General features: G+C 41.7%; 1 protein-coding gene across 2 annotated transcripts in view; it reads left to right on the top strand.

Annotated features, from left to right (window-relative positions):
• Positions 1-9,355: 9,355 nt before the first annotated feature.
• The window catches only part of LOC131108045 (ankyrin-3-like), a 144,761-nt gene continuing 138,395 nt past the window's right edge, over positions 9,356-15,721 (top strand). The window contains exons 1-2 of one of the 2 annotated variants that reach the window (XM_058058749.1): positions 9,359-9,501; positions 10,838-11,519. In XM_058058749.1, coding sequence (XP_057914732.1) covers positions 11,442-11,519 — 78 coding nt within the window. In that variant the 5' untranslated portion in view covers positions 9,359-9,501; positions 10,838-11,441. Of the gene's footprint in view, positions 11,520-15,721 lie in introns of both variants that reach the window. The other variant, XM_058058748.1, reaches the window with a different exon arrangement.

The raw sequence follows: 15,721 nt of genomic DNA, 5'->3' as shown, positions 1-15,721 counted from the left end.
TATTAACAAAACATGTAATCACAATAATAATCATCTTGTTAGATTAATACCAAACCGAGCGTTATTTTAAATCTTTTATAATAATTCTTCATTACAATGTGAAGCTAATGAACTGAGGGTGTGATTTCTTGTACCGCCGCTAGATGGCGACATTTAGTCAAAAGTGCCGCGCTTCCCGTGTGCCACGCCCACCCGCTCCTGCTATAGTCTCCCATCGTGGAGCTTCAACAACAACAATATGACGTCCAATGGTTAGTAATGGTGTTTGTTTGGTAGATGATACCAAATGGCGTCTTTGTTTTGATACTGGAATAGAGAACAAACGATTTATGATCATTACAATAAAAGCTAATGCTATCTTTTGCATCTTTGATGATGCCCAACAAACGCCAGCCAATTAGTGTCTCTCTTAATAACAGACCAAAATAAAGCAGCTGAGCTAAGTGATGATGATAATGTGCATCTTTTGCGCTTTGTCTTTTAATTAAACTGCACAGTAGACCAACCTCTTTTGTGAAATGCCTCCTTGAGGTGTCGTTATCGAGCCTAATCGTTTTTATTACCTTTTTAATATTAAAGCGCTAATGGTAACAAGCGCTGGATGTGTGAATACTCAATGCCGGACATCACATGTGATTTAAAGGTCACCTAGTAGGCAGAAGTCACTTTTTAATCACCTAAGAGTAATGTGTTCCGATGGGGGGGGATCTATCATCTCCCACGCTTGTTTGCTTAGCTTTTGAGGTAGCAGGACATAATGCAGTAGGGGGGGGGGGGGGGGGGGGGGCGCTTCCCGAGGCTTCGCTACACATCTCGAAATGCACCCCGCAGCTCTGCCAAGTGGCAGCTGTCAGTTTGAGCATTTTCGCCAACAGTCCTACCTAGCATGATGTTGCTAAATGTGATGCTAATGTTAGATAGCATAGATCAATAAATAGTAACAATAACAATAATTGTACTTTTTAAAATAATTTTGTAATATGACTTCATTTTGTAATATTGACATATGTAATATTTTGACTTTATTCCATAATATTATACTTTTTCTCCAATTCTCCAAAACTGTATTTTGTGTGTATTTTCTGCACGATGGTCGAGTGGTTAGCGCACAGACTGGATGATGCTACTTGTTACCTTGTTTGTGTTGTTTTTGTTGTGATATATTTGCTTACATATTAGAGTTGTCACAGAAGCCAAAAAAAAAATTGATTTCAAATTTCAAAGTGAAAGTTATGCTCTCTTTTTTTAGTTGGGAACTGATATTTTCCTGAAACTTACCTATGTTCCACTGCTGATTACTAAAGAACAGAAAAAGGTAGAAACAAACTTTTTTTTTTCTGATAAAATACGGGAGGGCTGCACGGTGATCTAGTGGTTAGTGTGCTGACCTCACAGCTAGGAGACCCGAGTTCAATGCCACCCTTGGCCATCTCAGTGTGGAGTTTCACTAATGTACGTGAACTGATGCACATTTTTTTTTACTGTTAATTATTGCTGTTAATTGTTTCCAGACTTGGTTGTACGGTGGTCGAGTGGTTAGCGCACAGGCCACACAACTACGAGACCTGAGTTCGAGTCGGCTATCTCTGTGTGGAGTTTGCATGTTCTCCCCGTGCATGCGTGGGTTTTCTCCGGGTACTCTGGTTTCCTCCCACATTCCAAAAACATGCTAGGTTAATTAGCATGACTCCAAATTGTCCATAGGTATGAATGTGAGTGTGAATGGTTGTTTGTCTATATTGCCCTGTGATTGGCTGGCCACCCCGCCTCTCGCCTGAAGACAGCTGGGATAGGCTCCAGCACCCCCTCGTGAGGATAAGCGGCAGCTATTATCCTCTGCTAAAACGTTGAAAATGACCTGCTGTGATCTTGATGCATGTAATTAACGCCATTAACGGCGTGATAATACAAAGATGGCGGAATCTCCCCGCGTTCAAACAGCAGACTGTGCTAGCAAACGTGTTTCCAAAATAACACATGCATGTGTGCCTCGCTCCCGCCGCCCAGACGCCCGCTAATATTCCCCCGGCCGGCCTTGTTGCCATGGTGAGTGTGTGCCGTTTTGTAGGGTTGCCATGGCGACGCCGTATGTGAGAGCCTTCCATCCTGCTCTCTCATCCTGTGCGAGTGCTTGATTGCCTGAACATGGAAGTGACATATTCGGAGACACGGTGGAGAAGTGTCTGTTCTCGGCCGTCTCTCATAGCGACTTTGCATATTAGAGATCATCTTAAGTATGACAAAAATGCCATGTCTACTCTCCAACTCCGTGAAAGCCATACTTATGTCAGGAATGCAAAAAAAAAAGGCCTCCCACTGATATGCTAATAACATTGTTCCTAGCTAGTGGCGACGTGTTCCACCCCGGAACGTCTATGCATGCACATGCCCGACGTAAGATCACAGAGGAATGTTTACATCACATTCTAGTCTGCATGCCTCGCTTGCAGGCTCCTTTTAATCATTAGGGCTTGGCTGGGTTCACTTCAGGAATTGTGGCTTATGCTACGTGTTTTTCTTTCCATGCCGCAACAAACATGAAAGCTTGTTGATGGTCTAATTGTTTTTTTTAATTTTGTTTGTTTAATCAGATACAAAGTCTGTGCCTGGATTTGCCACCTAAAAATAGTTTGCATGGATGTTGTATCATAAGTCTGTTTGTCTAAATGTGCCCTGTGATTGGCTGGCCTTGGTTCGATTCTTCCGCTTGGGAATCTCCCTGTGGAGTTTGGATGTTAGCTTGTTAGCCAACTCCAAATTATCCATAGGTATGAATGTGAGTGTGAATGGTTGTTTGTCTATATGTGCCCTGTGATTGGCTGGCCACCAGTCCAGGGTGTACCCCGCCTCTCGCCCGAAGACAGCTGGGATAGGCTCCAGCACGTCTGTGAAGAAAATGAATTAATTGTATCATAAATTGTCAAATAATAAAAAAAAAATTCAGATTAATCACAGCTTTAAAATCATTAAGACGGCGACCGAGTGGTTAGCGTGCATACCTCACATCTAGGAGACAAGGGTTCAAAACCGGGTACTCCGGTTTCCTCCCACATTCCAAAAACATGCTAGGTTAATTAGCGACTCCAAATTGTCCATAGGTATGAATGTGAGTGTGAATGGTTGTTTGTCTATATGTGCCCTGTGATTGGCAGTCCAGGGTGTACCCCGCCTCTTGCCCGAAGACAGCTGGGATAGGCTCCAGCACCCCTGCGACCCTTGTGAGGAAAAAGCGGTAGAAAATGAATGAATGAATGAATGTTTGTATAAAAAAGCTTAATGTTTATATGTTGTATGAACTTCGTCTATGTTATATGTTTCTATGTCACGTCCATATCTTATGATTTTGCCCGTTATTCCAGAATAGAGTATTGCCGTAAAGCTGCTTTCACTTGACTATCGCATCCTTTTGAACCTTTTTATCCCCTCATTGTGTATAAACAAAGATAGCACACACAGCCCCAATGTGTGTCTTTTTTTTTCCCAGTCAGGTTTAAATACAAAGACAAGCCTCCTCCCCCCCAATCCCCCCTCCTTTTTAGTCGCTGCTGATTCACAACGGTCAGGAACCTGCTGCCAGCCATGGAAGCGCGTCTCCATGGAGACAAGGGTGGGAAAGAGAGTGATGATGTTGCTGGGAGAAAGCTGGTTCTGTGTGTGTGTGTGTGTGTGTGTGTGTGTGTGTGTGTGCGTGTGTAGCCGCACGCTACATAGAGCGGTCACTCGGTTGTCCATAGCAACGCACGCAGGTTATTTCTATCCCACATTGCAGTGATATTGGTTGATTGACAGGAGACGATCATTAGCACCTTTAACTTTTTCTCAATGTCGTCTAAAGGGCCCCATCAAATTTTGCCTTGTGATTTTTATTTATTTTTATGAAAAATAAAAAGGTTTTCATCATTTTAAATATATTTTAATATTAAAAAACGTTTTTAAATAATATTTTTTTAATTAAAAAAATTATGCATACAAATAATCACATTTAATTACTTCAATAATTTTAATAATGTTATAAATAATTATAGTGTTAATAAAAATTATTAGATATTTTTTCACAATTTAACATTTTATTAGTATACAGGGCCACTTGTTGCTAGGCAGAGTTCATTGTACTTCATGACATATTGCCTCTTGAATTTTTAGAATTTGAAAGACATTTTAGTTAAATGTTTTGTAATATTTTATTTAAGAAATTATGCATACAAATAATCACATTTAATTACTTAAATAATTTGAATAATGGTATAAATAATTAATTTGCTAATAAAAATAGATTTTTTTCGCAATTTAACATTTTATTAGTATAAAGGGCCACTTGTTGCTAGGCAGAGTTCATTTTACTCCATGACATCTTGCCTCTTGAATTTTCATAATTTTAAAGACATTTTAGTTCAATGTTTTGTAATTATATTATTTGATTAACAAATCAAATAATATTTCAATAATAATTAAAGTCATGCTTTACCACAGTATGTTCAAACTACTGCCCCCTGCTGGTTTGGAAGAGCTTTCCGATGTGAGCAAATTCAACGCTTACTGTCGCTTTAAATGTTTTGGAGCAGTAAAACCGTCCAATATAGTTACTCCTGGTGGAAATGAGGTGTCCTTTGTGTTAATGAGTCCACCATCAAACATTAGGGCGAAGGTAAAAATGGATTCCCCCCTTCTCTGTCCCTGCTGTTCTTTATCAGTGAGGGAGCACCTGTCCGGACTTGACCTGATTGTCACGGAAAGTAGGTCTCAGTTCAAGCCTCTTTTGGTGGCCATTGCTGCTCAATGTTAAATGAATGCTTGGAACGTGGATATCGCTTAGCCTCACTGGGGTTGCGGGTATGCTGGAGCCTATCCCAGCTGACTTTGGGCGAGAGGCGGGGTACAACCTGGACTGGTGGCCAGCCAATCACAGGGCACATATAGACAAACAACCATTCACACTCACATTCATACCTATGGACAATTTGGAATCGGCTAACATGCTAACATCCGAACTCCACAGAGAGATTCCCAAGCGGAAGAATCGAACCTAGGTCTTCCTGATCTCCTGACTGTGTGGCGAACCATTCGCCTAAAAATCACAATCTCAGTTTTCATTTCATTTAAATTCAGAAAATTGATTGACAGCCATTTTTTTTTTTTTACATCGTGGAGGCAGTTTGCAAAGGAAGGGAATTCCTTTTGACGCAGTTCTTTGTATTCCGCTCCCACACCCCACATACACGCACCAACAGATCCCACATTACACATAGGGAGTAACGGACAAGGTGCCTTGCTGCAGGGCACCTGGGTAGGGAGCACCAACACATAACTTTACGGAACACGTAACTAAATATAACACATGGTTGAAAAAAGTATGCATTTTTGATTACAATTTCATTTTTTTTTTTTGGCAAAATGAAGTATTTTCAAGGTAAAAAAATGGCTACATGAACTAAAATATTAACTATAACTAAAAAATTTTTACTGATCTTTCAAGGCCCACAGTATATTGAAGATTAGATTCCTATCTTTCACCAGAAAAGAAAAGTTTGTCTCCACCTGTTTTCGTTCTTTAGTAATCAGCAATACAACAGTGAGTTTCAGGAAAATATCAGTTCCCAACTAAAAAAAAAAAGTGGGGAAAAAAAATAACACAATTTTGTTGTTTTGTGACCTAAACATCTATACTAATATAAACAACGCAAACAAGTGTTGTTTCACATTACAATAATAAATTATTTACAAATATAACACCGATTATCACACTTCAACTACGTGTGTGCACGCGTGTGCGTGTGAATGAGTTACAATTTTTTTTCACGTTCTGCAGGCTACACTCTTCCACGCCCTTCCACTTCCTTCTTCCTGTCATGTATATATTTTTTTCCCCATTCAAATTAATCTGCCAAGCTCTTATGAATGCAATTCTGCCCCCTAGTGGCCACTTTTATGGCTTAAAACTGCTCTAAAACTGACATCCATTAGTGTGCAGTTGTGTCATCATCTCTTTTTGCCGTAAAAAACGTAAACCACGTATAAATACATATTTGGGATTGAATGATAAAAATGTTTAAATACTAATAATATATTAGTACTAATAATACTAATACTAATCATATTTTATTTGGACGTACATCACATATTACAATTGACAATTCAACATGTCGTAAACAGATTGTCTATGCTTTAACTATGAAAATATTCCATTCATAAAGAAGCGATCCGACTTCATGGATATGGACTTAACACAGTCGGGTCTGAAAACAATTATTCATTCATTCAAACAACCATTCACACTCACATGCCGACCTATGGACAATTTGGAGTCGCTAATTAACCTAGCATGTTTTTGGAATGTGGGAGGAAACCGGAGTACCCGGAGAAAACCCACGCATGCACGGGGAGAACATGCAAACTCCACACAGAGATGGCCGAGGGTGGAATTAGACCTGGGTTTCCTAGCTGTGAGGTCTGCGCACTAACCACTAGACCACCGTGCAGCCTGGAACCAATTAGATAAACGATAAACGGGGGATGTTTCTTTCAATGTAAATCCATTTCCTGCAATCATCGGTGGCACAGTGGTGGTCTTTATATAATATCATTGCACATATACAGTAGATCTATATTGCATAGATTAGCTTGCTGTGGTTCTACACTGCAAAAAGAAAACAGACTGCTCCAGAAAAACCCCATAGTGGTAATGATGGCTTCACTGGCTATTGATTCCTGGTAAAGACAGCCACCAATAGCTGCTATTTCTTATGTGTTGCTTAGTCGGGTATGATCCATCATCATCATCATGGGGGCGGTACGCAGGGTTCATCTGGTGTGATGATTGATTTCCAGCGGAAAAGGGAGTTTGATTCGTACGAGCCCAGAGCCCGGAGCTTGGCCTGCACATTGATTAGAGATGTTCGATCCCCAAGCCTGATGGATGTGAGAAGATACGCTTGTAGGAGAGGCTGGCGGCTTGTAGTACTTTAGTACTTATATGCTCGTTAATATTGTTCTAAAATGCTAACATGTTGGTGTCATTCATTCGTTCCAGAAGGTCTGACTCAAGCCCAGGGGTGTCCAAACCTTCATTGGATATGAATGTGCAGGTCCTCCCAAGGGCACCAGCTCTGCATGTTGAATACTGTGGAGGCCCCGAGCACAAAATTAGATTTCTGTGCATGTGTCTGGGTTTGGATGATCAAAGCCACATGAATGTCAGAGTAGTAATCAGCAGTACAGCATAAGTAAGTTTCAGGAAAATATGAGTTCCCAACTAAAAAAAAAGTCGGGGAAAAAAAAAACATTTTTTTTTGTTTTGTGACCTAAACAACTATACTAACATAAAAAAACAGATTGTCTATGCTTTAACTATGAAAATATTCCATTTATAAAGAAGAATCCGACTTCATGGATATGGACTTAACACAGTCGGAAGCTCCGAGCACAAAATTAGATTTCTGTGCATGTGCCTGGGTTTGGATGATCAAAGTAGTAATAGCAGTAGTAGTAGTAATCAGCAGTACAACATAAGTAAGTTTCAGGAAAATGTGAGTTCCCAACTAAAAAAAAAGTGGGGGAAAAAATAACATTTTTTTTTGTTTTGTGACCTAAACAACTATACTAACATAAACAACAGATTGCCTATGCTTTAATTATGAAAATATTCCATTTATAAAGAAGGATCCGACTTCATGGATATTGGCTTAACACAGTCGGAAGCCCTGAGCACAAAATTAGATTTCTGTGCATGTGTCTGGGTTAGGATGATCAAAGTAGTAATAGTAATCAGCAGTACAACATAAGTAAGTTTCAGGAAAATATCAGTTCCCAACTAAAAAAAAAGTGAGGAAAAAAATAACACATTTTTTTTGTTTTGTGACCTAAACAACTATACTAACATAAACAACAGATTATTTATGCTATGAAAACTATGAAAATATTCAATTTATCAAGAAGGATCCAACTTCATGGATATTGACTTAGTAAGTAATAAGTAGTAAAAGTAGTAATAGCAGTAGTAGTAGTAATCAGCAGTACAACATACGTAAGTTTCAGGAAAATATCAGTTCCCAACTAAAAAAAAAGTGGGGAAAAAAATAATTTTTTTTTGTTTTGTGACCTAAACAACTATACTAACATAAACAACAGATTATTTATGCTTTAACTATGAAAATATTCAATTTCTAAAGAAGGATCCAACTGATGATATCATATTTAGTAGATTTAGTGGATTTTATGTGAGTCAACCCTGGTGGTGGTTAACTACATCTGTAGTCACAGCTGCTAATATGGTTGTCCAAAGGAAATATGGCTGCCAATTTGGACCTACGTCCTCTCCAACCACCACCACCAAATATTTATTCATATTCCCTCGTCTTGCTCAGGGACACAAGCTCGAACCGCCAACCCTCCGGTTTCTGAACGACGAGCCACTGCCGCCTCACAGTACCTTTAACCACATGAGTGATGGGAATCATCGTATGTGTACAAGTAGATGGATTGAGACGTGAGAGTTCATGGGCACAGACGATGGACGCCGGGGGTGCCAGAAGGTATTGATATCTATTATAGCCTACACACGCTTACACAGAATGAAGTGAGCATGGTGTCATCCTCCTGGACGTCCTGGTGCTGATGGAGGAAGGCGGCGTGAGGAGGAGATGATGGAGGAAGATGACAGTGTTGACCGTGTGGTCATGAGACAGGTGTCGTTGCAACTGGCCAGTTAGCCTTTCACTCGGGTGAACCCAGTCAAGGTTGGGACTGTGTGTTTATTACATCACATAAGTCATTCTTTAAAATGGCTTCTTCTTGATATGTTGTTTATAAATCACTTCCATCATTCCCGTGCAATAATGAACCCAGGGGCTTCCATGTCAATATTAGTCACTGACAACCAGTGATAGGAATAATGGCGTTTAAAATAATGCGTTACTTTTTTCAGTAACGGGTAATCTAACTAATTACTTTTACTGTCCGCATAACGCCGTTATCATTTTCGTTACTGCACGTTACTGAAAACGCCTAAAAATATATCACCGACTTCAAAAGTAATCTGCAGCGCAGATAACCGCATAAGCAATGAGGATTGGCTCATGTTTTACTAACGTCGCGTTTTCAGCCAATCAGAGGACTTAAGTGGGCGGGTGTTTAGAGCATATAAGCAATGAGAATTGGCTAAGTTTCAGTAATATTGTGTTTTCAGCCAATCAGAGAACTTAAGTAGGCGGGTGTTTAGAGCACATAAGCAATGAGGATTGGCTAAGGTTTAGTAATATTGTTTTTTCAGCCAATCAGAGAACTTAAGTGGGCGGGTGTTTAGAGCAAATAAGCAATGAGAATTAGCTAAAGTTTAGAAAGATTGCGTTTTTCAGCCAATCAGAGAACTTAGGTGGGCGGGTGTTTAGAACATGTCCACAGTCAAAATTACATCGTGAGAGATGGCGAGTGAGGTGAACTCTAGTGAGAAGACAGAGTTTGCCAAATGGAAGTACAGACACTACTTTAACCTCGTTGATGTCAAAGGTAAAATGTACTTTATGTCCCCGAAAAAAAACACTTTGTCCACGTCTTGTGTGAGCAACTTAAACCCACAGAAACACCTGTTGACTGCAATAAATGCAAACCTCTGTAATGGTACCCGTCTTTGCTGTGTGTGTGTGTTACTTTTAGTGGTAACTAGTTACTTTTGTAGTGGAGTAACTCATTTATTTTTTTTGAGAAGTAACTATAACTAATTACTTTTTTAAAGTACCGTGCCCAACACTGCTGACAACACAACTTGCTGCCGTCTCCCTGTCTGCTGGTTGACCGCCATTTTTTGTTGCCGTTTTAAATTTGTAGCCCCCTTCCAACCTTACAGCTTTCCTCTTTGCTTCTCCCTCGTTCACAACATTTTTCTTTTGGTTGTGTTTATTACTTGCTGTGGTCTACCTGCGGTCTGCTTGTTGACCCCCTTTATTAGTTGCTGTCCTTGTAATTCCTCCCCAATTTGTCAATTTTCCTGTTTGCTTGTTGACCTCCATTTTGTTTTTGCTGACATTGCTTCCTCCCATTTTCCGTTTAGTTTTTTTTACTGTTAATGTTACTTGGTGCCATGTACTTACATCTACTTGTTTGCTTGGTGACTCTATCGCTTTCCTCACCCCCCCTTTTTCAATGTTCTCTCACTCCTCCAACTTCAAATAAGCATTTTGTTCCCCCTTCCTCACTAATTTCTGTTGACCTCCATTTTGGTTTTGCTAACATTGCTTCCTCCTATTTTCCACTGAGTTTTCCTTTTATTTTTTTTTACTGTTAATGTTACTTGGTGCCATGTACTTACATCTACTTGTTTGCTTGGTGACTCCATCGCTTTCCTCACCCCCCATTTTTCAATGTTCTCTCACTCCCTCCAACTTCAAATAAGCATTTTGTTCCCCCTTCCTCACTAATTTCTGTTGACCTCCATTTTGGTTTTGCTAACATTGCTTCCTCCTATTTTCCACTGAGTTTTCCTTTTTAGTTTTTTTTTAATGTTAATTGGTGCCATGTACTTACATCTACTTGTTTGCTTGGTGACTCCATCGCCCCCCCCCCCACCTTTTTCAATGTTCTCTCACTCCCTCCAACTTCAAATAAGCATTTTGTTCCCCCTTCCTCACTAATTTCTGTTGACCTTCATTTTGTGTCGCTAACATTACTGTCCTCAAACAAAAGCTTTTTGTTCCCGTTTCTTCACCGTGTTCTCCTCATTCACAGCATCTGCCCGTGGTGTCCTCCCCCCCCACCCACCCTTTTATACATCCCCCAGTCAGCCTGTAGATGTTTGCCTTTTACCCCCTTTGGCCGTCTGTCTGTCTGCCTCTTTGATGTGTGACAGCTCTATCTGGTCCCGAGCTTCCAGTAAGATGATCCAAGCTACATGTTGGCAGAGCGTGGAGAGGAGTTCCTTTTCTGGAAGGACCTCATGTATACACCCACCCTGCCACCCTCCCTCCTCGAACAGAGATGTGGAAAGCCTCATTTCATGTCACGGCTGCGAGAGAAGAACACAGAAGCTTTTTTTTTTCCCCCCCCCTCCTCTCATTTTCCAATGCAACTTTCCTTTTGTGCTTTCATAGGAGACTCCCAGGTAGCCTCAGGTAGACACCCTTCCTTCATCAAACATCCTCCTTGCCGCTCTCTCTCTCTCTCGCTCTCTCTCTTTTGCTTTCTCCACCCCACCCTGCCAGCAAAGGCGTCGGAGAGCACCGCTAATTGCAGCCGAGTGGGAGTGGACCTCCTCCGTGGAGAGCATCAGCGTTCATGGAACAATCTCTGTCTCCTCCTCCTCCATCATCACTTTAACCATGGTGCTCCATTGAAGAAGACAGCAGCAGAACCAGAAGAAGCAGCAGCAGCAGCAAGATCCTACATGCTGGATTAAAAACAACACCAAAAGAAGGGAGAAGAAGAAGTAAGTGGAGGACGGGAACAGCAACAGCATGAGTGAGGAGGCAAAGGAGAAGGCAGCAGGAACAGGAGCGGCGAAAGGCGCTCATCGCAAAAAGAAAGGAAAAAAGGTGAGTTTGTTTTCTTTGAATGGGATTAAAACTGGATTTAAAGCAGATTACGGCATATTTTTAATGCTTTAAAATCCCCTCCCTACCTTTTTTTTTTTTTTTTTTCCTTCGAAGCATGTGAAATGTCACCTGTCACTCACCAGTAATCCTTAACCTGCGACTGGTCGGGCTGGTTGTTTTGCCTCCGGCTGATTGGCTGCACGAGCGGCGCTATGCAAAGTGGCGGCAAAAGGGAGGGGTCGGGGGGAGCCCTCCGTGGGGATGGGGGGGGCATCTGTTGTGCTGTCAAACTCCTCCACAGCTGTGTGTGCTTATATCAGGGTATCCAAAGTGCGGCCCGAGGGCCATTTTTTTAATATGGGTCTTAACATATTGTTAAAATAACAATATTATTTATGAGTACACTTATAACAAAAAGCTATGATGTCAACATTTTTGCTTTAACGCACAATGTGTGGAAAAAGTTTGGACACCCCTGTCTTATGTAATACGCTGGCAGCCTGTTTTCCCTCCGTTTTTCAATCAAAGCCGTGTGAAGCCTCACAAAACATGTTTTGACTCATGACTTGGAATGTCGGCGTGCGCGTTAGCGTGCTCTCGCTTGCATGTCATTGTTTTTTTTTTTTCTTTCTGTGTCCTGGCTACTTAACACAAAACCAGTGTGTCTTCTTGCCATATAAACAAAGCTGGTGTCTCCCCTTTCCTCAGACTATTTTCCATTTCAGAAGGCTTAAAGCTTTATTTGGGGTTGGCCCTTGAGGATGTAGGATTTATTAGACTAAAGAGAAGGGGGGGGTTTGCCCAGAGTGAAGCGTACTGTTATACAAGATTGCCCGCCATACATTTTAACAAGGATAGATTGGAGTGTGTGTTGGAGAAGTGACGCATTCTTTGTGTTTGCAGTTAAATTTATTGGCCCTCTGGTATGTGTCACCTTATAACAGGCTGGGTGGCTGTGTTGGTGGCCTGGAATTTGCACATGGAAGTGGATAAAGTGTGATATAGATTATGTTTTCATATGTAGTATTGTATTATTCATTCATTTTCAACCGCTTATCCTCACAAGGGGGGGAGCTGGAGCCTATCCCAGCTGTCTTCAGGCGAGAGGTGCGGTACACCCTGGACTGGTGGCCAGCCAATCACAGGGCACATATAGACAAACAACCATTCACACTCACATTCATACCTATGGACAATTTGGAGTCGCCAATTAACCTAGCATGTTTTTGGAATGTGGAGTACCCGGAAAACACCCACGCATGCATGAGGAGAACATGCAAACTCCACACAGAGATGGCCGAGGGTGGGATTGAACTTGGGTCTCCTAGCTGTGAGGTCTGTGCGCTAAGCACTCCACCGCCGTGCAGTGTATTGAATTAGTCCAACAGTCTTATGCATGTAAACACCCTGAAATTGGACACAAATGGGTATGTGTGAAATAACCCACCATGGGGCCAAAGACAGTTGCAAGTGAAGAGGGTGAGAAATCGAATCAGGTTGTACAGGTGGTCAGCATCAACAATATCTTCCATCCATTCGTCGTTTAGAATTATTTCACATCATTTTCTTACTTAAACTCCGGAACGACTTATGTATGTTTTTTTCTACCTAATTATGCATTTTTGGCCTTGTGTGACTTATACTCCGGAGCGACTTATAGTCCAGAAAATACGGTAATCACAAAAAATTACCATTATGCTGTACAAGATCCTTTTTTAACTTTGATAATGATGAGGAGTGCATGAGAAAGTGGAAAGTCAAGCATTACTCTTGTTATCCACATGGTCATTTATCTAAAATTTACATAAAATTTCACAACACAGCAGCAACAGAACCAATGTTGTGATAGCTCCACGGCAAGTAAAGTTAAGCTGGTGAATGCCGACCCAAAAAAAAAAAAAGAAGTACTAAGACTTTTAAAGGAGCCACTGATTCTGTTTACTTCCTGTGTACCACAATTAGTCCAATAATATTTACAGTACGTGAACTGCTCGGGCAACATTGTACAGCTGATATCTTCAGCGACATCCAAGCCACGCCCCTTGCTCCCGTGTAAAGAATGCTAATTGCGTCAAGTATCAAGTATCTTTGCGTCAGTTTAAAGAAATGCAAGATGGGTCAAAATGTAATTAAATCTACTATTAAATCATTTTAAGGCCGAGCTGCTAATCTACTGCTCGGTTTTTTAAACATTCTCCCGGTGCATAGTTGCAGCGCTGGTTGAGTTCAATCAACCAACAGGATTATCACAAAGGCCCAAAGTTCCCAACAGACGTATCTTGCTCCTCAGCAGGCCGCGGCCCGTTATCTCCCCCACACAGGCTCCGCTCCACAGCCACAAAGCACAAAACTGCTCAGAAAAATCATGCATATTGATGCGTCTGTCCTTACATGTTGATGTTTGCCGTCAGCCCGCCGTGTGTGCGCATGTGCGCACGCCACATCATAACTACGCCAGATGTGTTCATGATTGTAACCATGGCAACTGGCTTCGCTCTGGAGCAAAAGGGCGAACGGAGGAGGGAGCCGAGATGGAGACAGACGAAAGAAGGAAGGAAGGAAGGCGGGGACGGACGGACGGAGGGAGGGCGGACTGGGTGAACTTCTTGGCCAGATGAGAAATATTACATTTTTCATGAAGCAGCCGCTCTGATGAGCCCGGCTCGCACGTCCGATCAAATGTCCACCATGACAGAGATGGATGTGGAATCAAAAAGCAGAAGCAACGTTGTCTGCATTTTTGAGGGTGCTTCATTTGAAGTCTCTCCTTGTTACGTTGTATGTGAACAAACTGGAAAAACGTAGTAAAGACCCACATAGAAACCAAGCACGGGTTGGGTCAAGACCTGCACCTTAAAAAGAGAAAGAGCACTCTTTAAGGACAAAAATGTACACATCTGGACAGAGAAGTCAGATGGTTTTGAAGGAGAAGCGAGGGAAAGCATCTACTTTAAGGTTAATAAGTCTTCTCTGAACAGAAGGAGAGGTCCGCGACACCGTCTTTCTTCCTAAAAGACACCACAAAAGAGCAAAAACGTAATAAATAGCAATGAAAAGGGCAGCGAAAATGGTGGAATACGCTGTCATATACAGTTCTTCTGCTCCACAAAAGGCTTGTCATTTGTCAAAACACCCCTACTATTATTCATTCTGAGCCTACTATTATTCATGGGAGCCTATCCCAGCTGTCTTTGGGCGAGAGAGGCGGGGTACACCCTGGACTGGTGGCCAGCCAATCACAGGGCACATATAGACAAACAACCATTCACACTCACATTCATACCTATGGACAATTTGGAGTCAACAATTAACCTAGCATGTTTTTGGAATGTGGGAGGAAACCGGAGTATCACAGGGAGAACATGCAAACTCCACACAGCGACGGCCGAGGGTGGGTTTGAACTCGGGTCTCCTAGCTGTGAGGTCTGCGCGCTAACCACTGGACCGCCGTGCAGCCGGTATTGGATTAGTCCAACTGAAACTGGTCTTTCTTATGCATGTAAACACCCTGAAATTGGACACAAATGGGTATGTGTGAAATGACCCACCATGGGGCCAAAGACAGTTGCAAGGGAAGACGGTGAGAAACCCAATCTCCTAGTCTCCTAGTCTGCGCGCTAACCACTCGTCCACTGTGCAGTTTCTGTTATATTATTATGTTATATGTTTTGTATTATTTTATTTTATTATTTATATATTATATTTAACCTTAAAGTTTCACACCCCCTATAAATGGAGTTGATTAGAAAGTTCTCACGCATCTCCACGTGCTCTACAAAACATCTACTGTAACTTTTGGAGTTTTTAGCCAAATCGCCACGAAATTTGGTGAACATCTGTAGAAGAACGACAAGCACGTGTGTGTCAAATTTGAGCAACATGGTTGCCGTCATTGACCATTTGTCTAAACCTATGCTAGCTTGTCTTCCAAAACACAACCCGTCGATGATTCTTTCGCTTGTGTAAATGGAATCCCGACACGGAAAACTTCTTAAGATCCCAGAGGGATTCCTTCACCATCACACCTCCTCATGCACTTCTCACTTCCCTTAGCCTCCATGTCGTTCCCCAAAGAGACGCTTCTTTAAAGAGTGCCAGAGCCGACCCGTGTGCCCTCTCCCCACGGGATTACAGCTGTGTCATACGAACTATACCACCCACCTGCATCCGCCATTTATACAGCTAGCGGAAGAAGTGGGTGG

Source organism: Doryrhamphus excisus, chromosome 20, assembly GCF_030265055.1.
Source record: "Doryrhamphus excisus isolate RoL2022-K1 chromosome 20, RoL_Dexc_1.0, whole genome shotgun sequence".
NCBI classification, from domain to species: Eukaryota; Metazoa; Chordata; class Actinopteri; order Syngnathiformes; family Syngnathidae; genus Doryrhamphus; species Doryrhamphus excisus.
The sequence above is the reverse complement of the archived record's forward strand: the minus strand, read 5'-3'. Positions and strand labels throughout refer to the sequence as shown.